The sequence below is a fragment of the Camellia sinensis genome, chromosome 9, assembly GCF_055761805.1.
Source record: "Camellia sinensis isolate YWXY chromosome 9, ASM5576180v1, whole genome shotgun sequence".
Taxonomy (NCBI): domain Eukaryota; kingdom Viridiplantae; phylum Streptophyta; class Magnoliopsida; order Ericales; family Theaceae; genus Camellia; species Camellia sinensis.
In genome coordinates, this window is record NC_138969.1 from 20,938,422 (window position 1) to 20,955,461 (window position 17,040).

At 46.1% G+C, this 17,040-nt stretch overlaps 1 protein-coding gene across 1 annotated transcript; it reads left to right on the top strand.

The window, feature by feature from the left end:
- Nucleotides 1-2,215: 2,215 nt before the first annotated feature.
- On the top strand, nucleotides 2,216-6,297 carry LOC145799281 (uncharacterized). Its single transcript, XM_082888829.1, has 2 exons — nucleotides 2,216-2,425; nucleotides 6,028-6,297. The coding sequence occupies exons 1-2, from the start codon at nucleotides 2,216-2,218 to the stop codon at nucleotides 6,295-6,297; spliced, it is 480 nt and encodes a 159-aa protein (XP_082744955.1).
- The last annotated feature ends 10,743 nt before the right edge of the window (nucleotides 6,298-17,040 follow it).

Genomic DNA, 17,040 nt, shown 5'->3' on the forward strand with positions numbered 1-17,040 from the left:
CAAAGCATGCATGCCAATGCAATGCAACCTAGGCATGTTAACTAAGTATGCAACATGGGCATGCAATGCACGATGCATACTAGGCATACAACCTATGTAAGCAAGCATGCAAGGCACGAGGCAATGCAAACCAACAAGTGTGCAAGATGCAATGTGGATGTTCAAGCATGCAACAACACATGGAGAAAACATGTTAAACAACCTAAACATGTAACAACACACAAGTATGCAACAACACACAAGGTGAGCATGCAACAACATGCGAATAATGGACTTAAACTAATTTGGGCAGCTCTATACTAAGCACAAAACAGTGGCCAATTGCTAAGAGAATGAGGACCAAATAACATGCAAGCATGCATGCACACAAGGACCAACGCTTAGGCATTGAAGAGCAACTCTCAAGCACACTTAAGAGGATGAAAACATGGACAAATGGCATGCATTATAAGCTCTAAAAATCAAGTCATGAAAGGTGCCAAACCAACTAGACAAGACAAACAAGGCATGCAAGCAAAGCCAAAATTCAAGGCAAGCCAAAGGTGTATTGAACTACACTTAGCAAAATCGAACATGGCATGAATTAAGCAACCAAAATTAAAGTTTTAGCATATTAAGACAAAGCCAATAACACATCTAGATGGCATCTAAATGGCTTAAACATGCAAGCATGCACAAGGGCCTAAACAAGGGGCATAAGACAACAACCTTTTAACACATTAAAGGGGCATCAAATGCAAGCATGCAAGCATGTCATGAAGACTGAAGTGACATGTTAAATGGTTCCAAACCACTGGAATAATGCAAGTAATGCATGCTCATGGTTCATACACTTGAGGCTTGCAAACCAAGAATGCAAAGAGGCTAAACAAAGCATGGCAAGCATGGCTAAGACAACCTACATCAGACCTTAAGCATGGAAAAACGATCCTAAAAGCTTCACAAAGCTTGGCCAAAACAAGCAAGCATGGTAATCTACATGCTAAGTACATGTTAAGGCAAATGATGGCATTACATGACATGTATGCTAAACAAGCATGTGTGCCTAAACCAACATAAAACAGTGCTATAGCATGACAAAATAACACTAAATAGCAGCTAAGATATGGCCAACATGAACCTAAATAAGATGCTCACTCAAGAGGCTAAAATGGCCCTTTTCAAGGACAACAAGGAGAGGGGGTGGCCCTCTACTTCGTAGGACCTCAAGGCACCATCCTCACCACTGAAATCCCTCAAGATTTCAATGGTGAGGAGGCCCAAACAAGGTGGTCCCGGAGCTCAACCAAAATGGCACAAAATGGGGCCAAACAAGCCCTAAGAGGGGTCAAACAACCCCAAAGCTCAAAACACTCTTAAACAACTATTTAGAGTAGGAAAAAACAAGACTTTTATATGTTATACACAAAGTCAAAAAATAGTTGCAAGATAGGTGAAAAAGCTATGAAAAAATAGGGAAAAAGGGGTAAGACTGTTACCCTTGTAGACCCTCTTCAAAAATGAAAGAGCAGCAACTTCCTTAGGTTCAAACCAGTCCAAAACCTCCAAAAACAAGCCCCTTATGCCTCAGCAACTAAGGTATGGTGTAATGGTAGGTCTTTGTGTGCAAAACTAAGACCAAACACACACAAAACACTCAAGAGAGGAAGAGATATAGAGATAGAGTATGAACAAACCCTAACCCTAAAACTCAAAGCACTGAAAATTTTTGTAACCCTAATGGAGGGAGAAGAGGCTCCCTCTTATAGACAATCCCTCTTGTAAAGCTTTCCAAACAATCTAGTCAAGAGGGAGATCCCTCCATACACGTGTATGGAGGGGAGCAAAGTGTATGCCAGCTAGCACAGCTGACATAAAAATATTTGCAAAAGCAGATGAACAGTGGTTGGCCAGCCAAAAATGCAATTTGACCAAAATAGATGGCCGGTCGACCATCTAGAGTGTCGGTCGGCCAAACATTTGGCCGATGGCAACAAAACACAGCCGGTGGCCTCAAGCCATGGCCGGTGGAGTGTGGGGATGGCCAACAAGCCATTCCCTGCCCTCCAAAGCAAAAACACAAGTGTTTGGTGCAAAACCAAACGCAAAACAGTTGAGTCGAGAGATCCTAAGGCAAGGCGCGTAGCCGAGACCTCCGGGAACTCAAGACGAACACAAACAAAGATGATCACCGAGTGTTCAAACGGTGACGCCCAAGTCTTGAGGACAGTCAAAAATGGGGTGTCTACAGAGAGCCGCTCCACAAGGACAGGCTGAGCCAAATGGTCTTGTTGTCCTAGATACAGCACCCCAAGGCATAATCAATGTCATTCACGGCATCATCGAACCAGCGCGGGTTTGCGAGCTGAGGGGGATGATCAAGAAGGCCGAGCACATCAGGGAAGGGCTCTCTGTTCAACCTGCCGTGAAGAAAGGAAAGACCATGGTAAAAGACGTCTTAACTTTTTCAAACAAGTACTTTGAGAGAATTCAAACGCGACATAATGATGCGTTAGTGGTGACGCTTCGCATCGAAGACTTCGATATCAAAAGAATTCTAATTGACTAGGGGAGCTTAGTCGAGATCATGTATTACCACGCGTTCAAACAGATGATGTTGGACGACAAAAACTTGGCTCCAACAACATCCCCTTTGGTAGGCTTCAACGCTCAACCCGAATGGCCAATCAAAAAGATTATATTGTCGATCAAAGCTGGGTCAGTCATGAAACAAGTGGAATTTTGGGTGCTTAAGGTCCCATTAACCTACAACTTAATCCTGGGAAGGGTCTGGTTGCACGTGATGCAGGTAGTAGCGTCGACTTATCACCAAGTCCTGCACTTTCTAGCGCTAGCCGGACAAGTAGAAGAGGTTTGGGGGGGACTAAGTAATTGCAAAACAGTGCTTTGTCGTAGTAAATGGCAACCGGGCTGCCAAAGGCTTTGTTCAAATGATAGAAGGACCTGAAGGGAAGGAAGTCCTGGAAGTCGTGGGAAGAAAAATCGAAGAGAAATCGGCTGAAAATTTGGTGAAAGTGCGCGTTGATGAAAATGATCCAAATAAGTTATTTCTTTTGGGATCATCTTTCTCCAACACTGAGCGGCTCGATTATGTTAACTTTTTGGTTTCAAGCATTGACGCCTTTGCGTGGACACCTTACGATATGCTTGGTGTTGACCCTAGCTTCATTTGCCACCAGTTGAATGTCTTTCCAAATGCATGACCGGTCATCCAGAGAATGCGGCGCTCGGCCTTGCATCATGCCGAAACAGTGACGGAGGAGGGCAAGAACTTGTTGGAAGCTGGGGCGATAGAAGAAGTGCAGTACCCCAGATGGATCTCTAACACAGTGGTAGTGCCAAAAAAGAATAGTAAATGGGAGCTGCGAGTCGATTATAACACAGTCAAACGTGCATGCCCAAAGGACAACTCCCCCCTCCCCCCGAGAATAGACCAGTTGGTGGATCTAACCGCTGGCCATCAGAGGTTTAGCTTCCTAGATGCATATCGCGACTACCACCAGATCCCCATGTACAAACCAGACTGAGAGATCACTTCGTTCACCACTCCAAGAGGATTGTACTGCTACAACGTCATGTCGTTCGGTCTCAAAAATGTCGGGGCAACTTTTCAGGGGATGGTAAGCAAAATATTCGATCCTCTTCTTGGTTGCACTATGGAGGCTTACATCGATGACATGATGGCGAAGAGCAAAGACAAGTCTCAACACCTTGCTGACCTAGCAGAAATGTTTGCCATACTCAAACATCACAAGCAGCGTTTAAATGCCTCCAAGTGTGCATTCGGAGTTGGAACCGGGAAATTTCTAGGTTTGTTGGTCATACATCGAGGAATCGAGGCCGACCTTTCCCAGCTCAAGGCAATACAAGAATTGGAGCGGCCAGACTCCACGATGGACGTGTAACACCTCGCCGGAATGGGAGTCGCGCTTAACCGATTTATTAGACGGTCTTCGGATCGTTGTAGGCCCTTCTTCAAAAGTTTGAAGGCCAAGTTCTTTTGGGATGACGAGTGCGAACGTGCACTGGCAGATCTAGAAGTATACCTTTCCTCGGCCCCAATCATGGTCACACCAAAACCGGGCGAAGAATTATATCTCTTCTTGGCAGTTTCTTAGCACGCGGTGAGCACTGTCATCATCCGCACTAAGGGAATCCAGCACCTCCCCATTTTCTACGTTAGCAAGACACTGCTCCCGGCCGAATCAAGATATCTGCCGCTAGAAAAACAAGCTCTGGCTCTCATGATGGCTTCCAGAAAGCTGGTGCGCGATTTTCATGCCCACACGATAGTCGTGCTAACTGAATTTCCGCACAAGGTCCTCTTTCAAATGGCAGATTTCATCGGCAGAAGTGGGCCGTGGAATTGGGGCAATATGATATCAAATTCCAACCGCGCGCTACTATCAAAGCTCAAGCTCTTGCCGACTTCGTGGTGAAATTTGTCCGTGGAACACAACCTCTTTACCCTGTCGATTTGGCTAGCGCGGACTTGGTGCAGCCTATGGCTCGGATAGCAAAAATAAGGAGTGGACAATAAGTAGCAGAACGACAAGAGAAAGCTGAGTAAGAAATGGAAGAACCGGCCAATTTACAAAAATACAAGCTCGACGGAGATGTAGAAAGAGACCAGAATGAGCCGACCAGTACCTTGAAGTGGAGGAACTCTCAAAATCCCTCCGACTGCTGGAAGTTGTTCATTGGCGAGATGTGGAAACTCTTCGTCGACGGGGCATCTAATAGACATGGCGTTGGGCTAGAGGTCGTGTTGACATCCCCCGATAGGCTGACCATTAAGCATGTGGTCACACTCGGGTTCCTAGCATCCAACAATGACGCGGAATATGAAGCTCTCCTCGCCAGATTGAAGAGCGCTTTGAGAATGAAAGCATCATAACTTATGGTATTCAGCGACTCCAAGCTGGTTGTCAATCATGTCTCTGGGGAATATGAGGCCAGGGATGAAAGGATGGCTAAGTATCGAGCGCTGGTACATGCATAAATCAAAACGTTTGTTGCTAATTAACCGCAAAAAAAACAATGCAGTCGACGAATTGGCTGGCCTAGCATCTAAGCAAAGGTCTTTTCCTGATCCTTTGATAATAGAATTCTTACCCTGACCGAGCATTGTGGAACCGGAGGTGCCCAAAGTACTCTGCGCCGACTTGGGACCATCCTAGATGGATCCTATTATCACCTTCCTGAAGGATTAAATTCTACCCACTGAAAAAAAAGAGGCCAACAAGATAAGGGCCAAGTCACAGCGGTTTTGACTCTCCCCATCTGGCGCCTTATACAAGAAATCTTTCACTGGGCCATACCTAAAGTGTGCCCACCCCAGCAAGGTTGAAGCTTTTCTCTTTGAGATTCATGAAGGCATCTACAGTAGCCATATTAGGGGCAGATCTTTGGCTTTCCGAGCAATTTACCAGTGGTTATTGGTGGCTGTGCATGCAGGCCGACGCATAGAAATATGCTCGCAAATGCAAAAAATGTCAAAAATTCGCTCACCAGATTCACCAACCGGACAGAGAGTTGCTCCTTCTTACAAGTCCTTGGTCGTTTGTGCTTTGGGGGCTAGACATTGTAGGATCTCTTCTAGCAGCTCCAGGTAACCACAAATTTTTTATCGCTGCTACCAACTACTTCACCAAGTGGGGAGAGGCAGAGCCATTGGCCACCATCAAGGAAAAAGATGCTAAAAAATTTGTCTGGTAGAATGTCATCACCAACTTTGGCATCCCACAAGCTCTCATTTCGGATAATGGCACTCAGTTCGATGAAAAATGCTTTCGCGGGTTTTGCGAGGTGTTAAAGATTGAGTTCTACAATTCTACACCGGCCTACCCCCAATCAAATGGTCAAGCCGAAGCTTCAAACAAAACCATCTTGGACGGGCTGAAGAAGCCATTGGAGAAGGCCAAAGGGAAGTGGGCAGAGAAACTTCACAATGCGCTCTAGGCATACCGCACTACACCAAGGCACTGAACTGGGGAAACTCCATTTTCCTTGGCTTATGGCATTTAGGCAGTCATACCGTTGGAGATTGGCATACCAACCATCCATTCTAAAAGTTTCCAACCAGACTTGAACAATGAAGCTGTAGCCCTGGAGCTTGACCTAGCTGAAGAAAGAAGGGAACGGGCTCTAATCCACATAACAACTTACCAACAGGACCTCTCCAAGAAATACAACAAGTCTATGCATCCTAGGTTATTCAGGGTCGGAGACTGGGCCCTGAGGAAGGTGATGGGCAACATAGTGATCCCTGGTGAGGGAAAATTAGGAGCAAATTAGAAGGGGCCATACAAGATAACTGGCCTTGCAAGCAAAGGGGCATACCACCTGGAAGACTTAGATAGCAAAACTATCCCCAGACCATGGAATGTGGCCAATCTTTAGATATTTTACTTTTGAAATGTAATATTTTCTACTTCTTTGCTTCTTGTAACTTGGCCTTTTGGCATTGGGTGTAATCTGTAACATGTTGTAGAAGATGACCCCTTCTTTCTCTTATGTTCGCATTTCTACACGGAAATGTTACAAAGACATTAAGTTGCTATGAGTACCAGGGGCAAGTGTTCAAAACCAGGATAACTTTTGCAGAATGAGGGGTTATCCGGTTATGGGCTAATTTTGCTGGTTGAACCGAGCTGAACTTGCTTAACCGCCCAACAGTTAGTGTTTCGCCCAGCTTGTATTTAAGCCAAGCCAATTTTGTTCATAATTATCCAAGATGATTTTTGCTCGGCTTTGTGAAGCTGATTTTGCTCATCATTGACCGAGTTGATTTTGGCTCGCTGATTGAAGAGAAGATTTTGCTCATAATTACCCAAGCTATTTCCTGGTTGCCGATCAAGAGCAGATTTTGCTCATTACATCAAGCTGATTTTGTTTATCATTGACCGAGCTAATTTTGTCTCGCCAATTGAAGAGTAGGTATTGCTCGTAATTACCCAAGTTGTTTCCTGGTTTCTGATGAAAAGCATATTTTGCTCATTATATCGAGCTGATTTTGTTCATCATTGACCGAGCTAATTTTGTCTCGCCAATTGAAGAGTAGATTTCGCTCATGATTCCCGAGCTGTATCTTGCTCGCCGATGTAGAGCTGATTTTGCTCACTCACCGACCTGATTTCGCTCGACCGCACAAACAGAATCAATTTTGCCCAACTTATATTGTAACCGAGTTGACATTGCTCGCCCGCTTAAAATGTTGGTGTCTTTACCGAGTTCTTATTAAAACTGAGCTGACCTTGCTAGGCCTACCAAACAGTTGGTGTTGTGTTCAATTAATATTTTAAACCAAGATGAGTTTGCTCGTTAAACTGAGACCATTACGCTTAGAATGCACCGAGAAGATTTTATCTTGGCCAAATCGAAGAAAATGAAAACTATAGGGCAAACAAAAATTTGCATACATGGCGAGGAAAATGTTCACTTTTCATTCATGATAAAGCCTGATTACAAAAGTGGGGCTCGTAGCCGGCTACATCAATAAATAAAAAATTAAAAAAATGAAGGGGACAAACATAAGCCTAGCTACGCCTTAGTCGATATCTACAGCGTCCTCCAGGTTGCCCACCACCTCTTCTGCCACATTTTGTGCGCTTTCAGCGCCAGTGTCCGTTCCTCGTTTGGAGATTGAAGGCTCTTGCTCACTGCTCGGCGCCGCCTCTTCTGATATGGATGGCAATGGGGTCTTGTCGGTTGGTTGTAGAGTTGGCTCATCGACCGCGCTGGCCACCTTAGCGTCGTCTATCAACTTCTACTACACAACAGCAGCATATGCTTGCATATAGGAGGGAATGAAGGCAGGTGGGGGGTTATTGAACACCTCGGACTCCAGAGCCTGACTGAGTTTTTCCGTAGCCGCTTTCCAGCCGCACTGAAAAAATATGTCTTTGGTGCCCGCCACCGGCCCCTCGTACACCCTTTCCCTCTCGGCGTATCCCCGATCTTTGGCGTCATCCACTTCTTTTTTTAGCTCGGCCCTGTGGATGGTGCGGAGCTCGGGTAGCTCGGCCAAATATCTCTCATTTTTGGCCCGCACGACCTTATCTTTCTCCTCCTTGGCCTTCACCAACTTCTCATCCAGGAGATCCCACTTGGTTAACACTGCCTCATGTGCAATCTTCAGCTTCTCCAGCCCGACCGTCTCGGATTTGTTGTCAGTGATAGCCTCCCTCAAACTCTACAGCACATAAATCATACATTCGTTCACCAAATATTTTTTTTTATGCGGCCTGCAGCGAGGCAGAAGTTAGTATGCGAAACCGATTTATAACTTGGAAGTATAATAACTCGATCACTTACAAGAACGACCAATTTTGCGACCGACAGAAGGACTTTCAGGTCAGACAGTTCCTCATGCTTCGGAGAAGCAAATCCTTGGTCATGTTGAAGCCGAGCGAATGGTCCTCATCCATGTAAATGAAGTCCGCATCCGTCACTGCTCGACCTTTGTATTTTAGCTCGAGTGACCAAACTGCAGGGGTAGTGGAATGGGCAGATTGCCTGAAAACCGGTTGTTCAGTCTGCTCTCCCAGTTCAGTCGATGGTAGTTTCACCGAATCTTTGTCAACAAGGCACAACTCGGCTTGCTCCTTTCTTGGCCTTTTTCTCGACCGACCAGCAGCTGCCTCGCTGGCAAGAGCTAGCTCGGGCCCCTTTTGCACAACAGGCCTAGATGTTTGGCCTCCTATCGTTTCAGCCGGCTATGAGTCGCTTGGCTCCCCGGTGATCATAGACTTTATGGCTCAGATTTTGGCCATTTCTTGTTCTTCTGTCAATGGTACAAGTTTGATTGGCGGAAGGTTTGTGTTTGGCTCCGGAGAGGGGACATGAAGGAAGTCGGTCACCCTGCTCCTGCGTGGCGCTATGTAACGGTAACTCGGTTCATAACCGAGCAATTTTTTCAGCTCTCTCCCCTTGGCCGGATGCCGTAACGTAATCCTTATGGCCACTTGGTTTGCGCGGGAGTAATCTTCGGCCAAGAGTCTGTAGTCTACAACAAGAAAGCAAGGGTCAGATCCGCAAAATCAAGAACAATTACAGAATTAAAAACATGCTAAGGTGCTCACCAGCACTCCTAACATCTTTTCTTATGTACCAGCCCGGTATGGGCACTTTGGTGTCCTCGTAAGTACCGGAAACCCACAAGAAATCAGTGTCGTTTGTCTCTTTATCCGGGTTACCTTCGATAAGGTTTGCTTGGCCTTTCCGAACTTTGAGATACCAATAAAATCCCCCTTTATTTTTGTTGAGTGTGTATTGACAGAATATCTCAATGACGCCGAGATTCAGATTGAGCATCCTGTTCTACACGGCCATGTTGTTTATTATTTTGTATGTGTTGTTGGAGACTTGGGTCGGGCACTGCATAGTCTGCCTCAAAAATTCGCAGACTAAGGGTTGGACTAGGAAGCGTAGGCTGCCAGCCACAATGGATATCACCGTGAAAGAGCATTTGTCTAGTTCGCCCCAGGGACTGTCTCATTTCTTGGCTAGCCCTAAGTGGACATCGTCTGGAATATTGTATTCTTTATGGAACTCGGCCATTGCCCTAGGCGAATTAACCATAAACCGGTACTTTCCTATCTATCCTGATTTTATTTAGTTGGGTAATTTTGATTATAGCTCAGTCAAAATTGGGTGATTGTTTGCTCAGTCTTTGAGACTCATAGACAGTTATGCTGAGTGGGCCTGGCTGGTCCTAGTTTGTTCTACATTATTAAAAAATAAGTCCAAGTATTAGCACGACATAACTTGCATGACTCCTATGAGGATGTTTTTTAGCTCGGTTCGAGATTCTGGGTCATTTGACGGGTTGTGGTGCTGTATTTCGGTTCCTATCTCGGTTTGATCTTCCCACAGGGAGGACCTCAAGGGAGGACCTCGAACCAGTTCTAGCTCGGCTAAATCCTATTTTTAGATCTAAAAGTGGGTTTTTGATCGGTTCTACCTAGAGTTTTCAGTATTCATCCAAAATTCAGAACCACCTACAGTAATCAAGGGAAATAAGGGGCAAGGAAGCCCCGTTGCTACTTAGGGCATCGATTTGGCCTAATGCTCACAGATATTAATCCCACAAGAGGGGCATAGGCAATATTTTAATAGTCACGAAACAGACGGGAATGAAGAACACGAAGAACATCAATGGAGAATATAAAAGAAAGTAAGAAAAACTTAAGGGTATGGATGCCAAGTCAAGACCTAGTCAACCACGACCCTTACTGAGGCCTTCGCGAGGACAGAAATAGCTGGAAACGACTCGAAAAGCAATGACAACAGCGACGACGGCGGTGGCAGAAGCTTGGAGGTCTGAACCTTAGGGTTTCTGCAGAAGGGAGATGAACAGTGATGAGGGTTTTTGGCTTCTTGTGTGTATATATGGGGGAAACCGAATTGGCAACAACTTTTCAAATCTTTGGTATAATGTGGACAGGTATAGGAACGCATGGAACCAGTCAAGGAAGGCCACGTGGCGTTGAAAATATGGTTTTTCAGTACAACCGATTGATCGATGACAAGACTACTGGCGCAATCCTCAATGGCCAACCAAAATGGGTAGTTCGGCCGGAGTAGTATTCCCAATCACGCTTAGCTTGGATGGGATTAAGGGGCAATTAAGATGGAGGTTTGCGCCGAACAATTGGGCCGAGCCAAATGGCCTTGCTGTCTTGGATGCAATACCCCAAGGCGTAATCAATGTCATTCACGGCATCATCGAACCAGCGCCAGTTTGCGAGATGGGAGGGATGATCAAGAAGGCCGAGCACATGAGGGAAGTGCTCTCTGTTCAACCCGCCGTGAAGAAAGGAAAGACCATGGTAAAAGACGTCTTAACTTTTTCAAGCAAGGACTTGGAGAGAATTCAAACGCCTCATAAAGATGCCTTAGTAGTGACCCTTCACATCAAGGACTTTGATATGAAAAGCATTCCAATTGACCAGGGGAGCTTGGTCGAGATCATGTATTACGATGCGTTGAAACAGGTAAAGTTGGAGGACAAAGAGTTGGCTCCAACAACGTCCCCTTTGGTAGGCTTTAACTCTCAACCCGAATGGCCGATCGAAGGATTATATTGCTGGTCAAAGCTGGGTCAGTCATGAAGCAAGTGGAATTTTGGGTGCTTAAGGTTCCATTAACCTACAACTTCACCCAAGGAAGGGGTTGGTTGCACGTCATGCAGGTAGTAGCGTCGACTTATCACCAAGTCCCACGCTTCCAGCGCTAGCCAGACAACTAGAAGAGATTTGGGGGGACCAAGTAATGGCAAAACAGTGCTTTACTACAGTAAATGGCAGCCAGGCTGCCAAAGGCTTTGTTCAAATGATAGAAGGACCAGAAGGGAACGAAGTCCTGGAAGTCATGGGAAGAACAGTCGAAGAGAAATCAGTTGAAGATTTGGTGGAAGTGCGCGTTGATGAGAATGATCCAAATAAGTTCTTTCTTTTGGGATCATCTTTCTCTAACACCAAGCGGTTCGATTATGTGAACTTTTTGGTTTAAAACATTGAGGCCTTTCTGTGGTCGCCTTACGATATGCCTGGTGTCGACCCTAGCTTCATTTGCCACCAGTTGAATGTCTTTCCAAATGCGCGACGAATCATCCAGAGAACGCGACGCTCGGCCTTGCACCATGCCGAGATAGTGGGAGAAGAGGTCAAGAACTTTTTGGAAGCTGGGGCGATAGAATAAGTGCAGTACCCCAGATGGATCTCAAACACAGTGGTAGTGCCGAAGAAGAATGGTAAATGGTAGGTGTGGGTCGATTATAAGACAGTCAAACGTGTCTACCCAAAGGACAACTTCCCCCTCTCGAGAATAGACCAGTTGGTGGATCTAACTGCTGGCCATCAAAGGTTTGGCTTTCTAGATGCATATCGCGACTTCCACCAGATCGCCATGTACAAACCAGACTGAGAGATCACTTCGTTCACCACTCCAAGAGGCTTGTACTGCTACAAAGTCCGTTCGGTCTCAAAAATGCCGGGGCAACTTTTCAGAGGATGGCAACCAAAATATTCGCTCCTCTTATTGGTCGCACGATAGAGGCTTATGTCGATGACATAATGGCGAAGAGCAAAGACAAGTCTCAACACCTTGCTAACCAAGCAGAAATGTTTGCCATACTCATACATCACAAGCTGCGTTTAAGTGCCTACAAGTGTGCATTCGGAGTTGGAACTGGGAAATTTCTAGGGTTTTTTGTCATAAACTGAGGAATCGAGGCCGACCCTTCCCAGCCTAAAGCAATACAAGAACTAGAGCGGCCAAACTCCACGAAAGATGTGCAGCATCTCGTCAAAATGGCAGTCGCATTGAACCGATTTATTAGCCAGTCTTCAGATCATTGCGGACCCTTCTTCAAAACTTTGAAGCCCAAGTTCTTTTGGGATGGCGAGTGTGACTGTGCAATAGCGGATCTAAAAGTATACCTTTCCTCGACCCCAATCTTGGTCACACCAAAACCGGGTGAAGGACTGTATCTCTGTTTGGCAGTTTCTCAGCACGCGCCATCCTCATCCGTGCTGAGGGAATCGAGCACCTCCCCGTCTTCTACGTTAGCAAGATACTGCTCCCGGCAGAATCAAGATATCTGCCCCTAGAAAAATTGACTCTGGCTCTCATGATGGCTTCCAGAAAGCTGGCACACGATTTTCATGCCCACACGATAGTCTTGCTAACCGAATTTTTGCTCAAGGTGCTCTTTGAAAAGGCAGATTTCACCGGTAGAAGTGGGCCGTGGAATTGGGGCAATACGATATCAAGTTCCAGCCACGCGCTACTATCGATGCTCAAGCCCTTGCCGACTTCATGGCGGAATTTGTCCCTAGAACATACCCTCTTTACGCTGTCGATTTAGCTAGCGCGGACTTGGCGCAGCCTACGGCTCGGATAACAGAAATAAGTGGTGAACAACAAGTAGCAGAACGATAAGAGAAAGCTAAGCAAGAATTGGAAGAACCGGCCGATTTACCAAAATACAAGCACGACGGAGATGTAGAAAGAGACCTGATTGAGCCGACCAGTACCTTGAAGTGGAGGAACTCTCAAAATCCCTCTGACGACTGGAAGTTGTTCATTGGCGAGATGTGGAAACTCTTCGTCGATGGGGCCTCCAATTGACGTAGCGCCGGGCTAGGGGTTGTGTTGACGTCCTCGGATGGGCTAACCATTGAGCATGTGATCATACTTGGGTTCTTAGCATCCAACAATGAGGCGCAATATGAAGCCCTCCTCGCCGGATTGAGGAGCGCTTTGAGAATGAAGGCATTAGAACTTATGGTATTCAACGACTCCAAGCTAGTTGTCAATCAGGTCTCTGGGGAATATGATGCCAGGGATAAAAGGATGGCGAAGTATGAAGTGCTGGTATGCGCAGAAATCAAAAAGTTTGCCGTAATAAGAATGGAACAAATTAACCGCGAAAAAAACAATGCAGCCGGCGAATTGGCCGGCCTAGCATCTATGCAAACGACTTTTCCCAATCCTTTGATGATAGAATTCTTACTCTAACCGAGCATTGAGGAACCGGAGGTGCCCGAAGTACTCTGCGCTGACTTGGGACCATCCTAGATGGATCCTATGATCACCTTCCTGAAGGATTGAATTCTACCCAATGAAAAGAAAAAGGCCAACAAGATAAGGGCCAAGTTAGAGCAGTTTTGGCTCTCTCCATCTGGCGCCTTGTACAGGAAATCTTTCACTGGGCCATACCTGAAGTGTGTCCACCTCAGCAAGGTTGAAGCTTTCCTCTTCGAGATTCATGAAGGCATTTGCGGAAGCCATATTAGGGGCTGATCTTTTGCATACCGAACAATTTCCCAGGGGTTATTGGTGGTCATGCATGCAGGAGGACACGTAAAAATATGTTCGCAAATGTAAAAAAGTCAAAAATTCGCTCACCTGATTCACCAACTGGACAGAAATTTGCTCCACCTTACAAGTCCTAGGCCATTTGCACTTTGGGGGCTAGACATTGTAGGACCTCTTCCAGTAGCTCTACTCAACTGGAAATTTTTCATCGCTGCTACCGACTACTTCACCAAGTGGGTACAGGCCGAGCCATTGGCCACCATCGAGGAAAAAGATGTTAAAAAATTTGGCTAGTAGAATGTCATCACCCATTCGGCATCCCAAAGGCTCTCATTTCGGATAATGGCACTTAGTTCGACCGAAAACTCTTTCGCGGGTTTTCTGAGGAGTTAAAGATTATGCTCCACAATTCTACACCGGCCTACCTCCAATCAAATGGTCACGCCGAAGCTTCAAACAAAACCATCTTGGACGGACAGAAGAAGTGATTGGAGAAGGCCATAGGGAAGTGGACTGAGGAACTTACCAATGTGCTCTAGGCATACCGCACTACACTAAGGCGCTCAACCGGGGAAACTCCATTTTTCTTGGCTTACAGCATGGAGGCAGTCATACTATTGGAGATTAGCATGCCAACCATTCATTCTGATAGTTTCCAACCAGACTTGAACAATAAAGCTGTACCCCTAGAGCTTGACCTAGCCGAAGAAAGAAGGGAACGGGCTCTAATCCACATAGCAACTTACCAACAAGAGCTCTCCAGGAAATACAACAAGACCGTGCATCCTAGGCTATTTAGGGTCGGAGACTTGGTCTTGAGGAAGGTGACGGGCAACATAGTGATCCCTGGCGAGGGAAAATTATGAGCAAATTGGAAGGGGCCATACAAGATAACTGGCCTCGCAGGCAAAGGGGCATACCACCTGGAAGACTTAGATAGAAAAGCTATCCCCAGACCATGGAATGCGGCCAATCTTTAGATAATTTACTTTTGAAATGTAATCTTTTCAACTTCTTTGCTTCTTGTAACTTGGCCTTTTGGCATTGGGTGTAATCTGTAACATGTAGTAGAAGATGACCCCTTCTTTCTCTTATGTTCGCGTTTCTACGTGGAAATGTTACAAAGACATTAGGTTGCTGTGAGTACCAGGGGCAAGTGTTCAAAACTGGGATAACTTTTGCAGAATGAGTGTTATCCGGTTATGGGTTGATTTTGCTTGTTAAACCGAGCTGAACTTGCTCAACCGCCCAACAGTTAGTGTTTTGCCCAACTTGTATTTAAGCTGAGCCAATTTTGTTCAAAATTATCCGAGCTGATTTTTGCTTGGCTTTGTGAAGCTAATTTTTCTTATCATTGACCAAGTTGATTTTCGCTGGCCAATTAAAGAGCAGATTTTGCTCATAATTACCCAAGCTTTTTCTTGGTTGCCGATGAAGAGCAGATTTTGCTCATTACGTCAAGCTGATTTTGTTCATCATTGACCGAGCTAATTTTGGCGAGCTAATTAAAGAGCAGATTTCGCTCATGATTACCCGAGCTGTTTCTTGCTTGCCGATGTAGAGCTTATTTTGCTCACTCACCAAGCAGATTTTGCCCAACCGCACAAACAAAATCAATTTCGCCCAACTTATATTGTAACCTAGTTGTAGACACCCCATTTTTGACCGACCTTAAGACTCAGACGTCACCGATTGAGCGCTTGGTGATGTTGCATATCGCGCTCGTTCAGAAGTCTCAGAGTCGCGGCCGTGAGCCTGCCTCCAGACTTCCGAACCCTCTTCTGTGCCTTGTCTCGGTTTGCGAACCAGACTCGATTTTCTCTGTTTCTTTTCCTAAGGGAAGGGAGAGGTCCCGTAGACCGTCTCTCAATGTCCGTAGGCTACATTTTGTGGCCGTAGGCCACTTTGCCCATTTCGGAGTCCGGTTCCCGGTTTTCGGGACCGTTGGCCGTGTGCCTCGGTTCGGGACCGCTTAACCATCTCCTATTGCTCTGATTTTTGGCATACTTCCTATTTTCTCCCTTTTAAGGGACACTGGGGTCTGAGAAACCCACTTCGTGGCCGAACGCCACTTTCGGTGCTTAACAGCCCATTTTCGGGATCCCGAACTGCGTGTTTTGGCTCCCGAACATTCGTTTTGCAACGGTTTTCGTTCATTTTTGGCAGGTACCTCTGTTTTATCACTGGAGAGGTCACTGAAGGGTGGGAGGCCAGCAATTGTTGCAGCAACCAGTTATCTCTCCTCCGGAGCCTCCCGGCGCCCGTTTTTCCAACTTCCGGGCTAATGTTGAACACCCTAGGGTTAGTGTTGCCAACTTTCAACCACATATCTGTGATCTACACACATGGGAGGCCCCTAAAAGTTGGTGGCCGGCCATTAAGGTTACCTGACCCTTTTGACCCCTTTCTTCCGGGCTAATGTTGAACCCCTTGGACCTTTTTTCTTGAACTTTGAACCACATATCTGTGATCTACACACATGAGAGGCCCCTAAAAGTTCATGGCCGGCCAGTAATTCAAATTGACCCTTTTGAACCCCTCTTTCCGAGCTAATGTTGAACCCCTTAGACCCACTTTCTTGGAATTTTAACCACATGGTTGTGTTGTACACACATAGGAGTACCTCCCCAGTAGCTGGCCGGCCAGAAAATCTCATTGAACCTTTTGACCCCTAGCCGGCCGGCTAGGGGGTGTGGCCGGCCGGCCACCTCCAACAAAAGTGAGAGGCCGGCCGTGTTCCTTGCACTGTGCACTTTACAGCTGTGGGGCAATATCCCCCAGACAAGATATTTATCCGGGGGATATTTTGTGGGGGAATTTTGCTCTCCTTTTCCCCCACCTTTACACCCCCTTTTGAACCCTTATAACCAGCTGGTGGCCTCCTTTGTTGGGGTTAGAAAACTTCATCTTCAAGCTCCCATATAGAACTCCATCTCCATACCTCTCAATTCTTCAAAAAAACCCTAAGCCCCTAACCATCATTCCTTCTACACCACCAAGCTCTACCACCACCATCTCATTTCCAGAAACAAGGAAGGTTTCTCAAAGGTCAAAGAAGCTGCAAATCCATCCAAGAAGCAACAAAAGCTTGAGTCTTCAAGGGTAAGTAATACTTTTACCCTTTTGACCCTTTTTCTTCATCTATTTCTAAGCCCCACTTGATTTTTGTTTCAAGCTCCGGCCCTTACTGAAAAGGGCCCTCTTTTGAGCTCATCT

Coding starts and splice junctions, on each gene's coding strand:
- LOC145799281 (XM_082888829.1), top strand. CDS start 2,216: ATGGGGTGTCTACAGAGAGCCGCTCCACAAGGACAGGCTGAGCCAAAT. Junction 2,426..6,027: donor TGAAGAAAGGAAAGACCATG/GTAAAAGACGTC, acceptor TATGGCATTTAG/GCAGTCATACCGTTGGAGAT.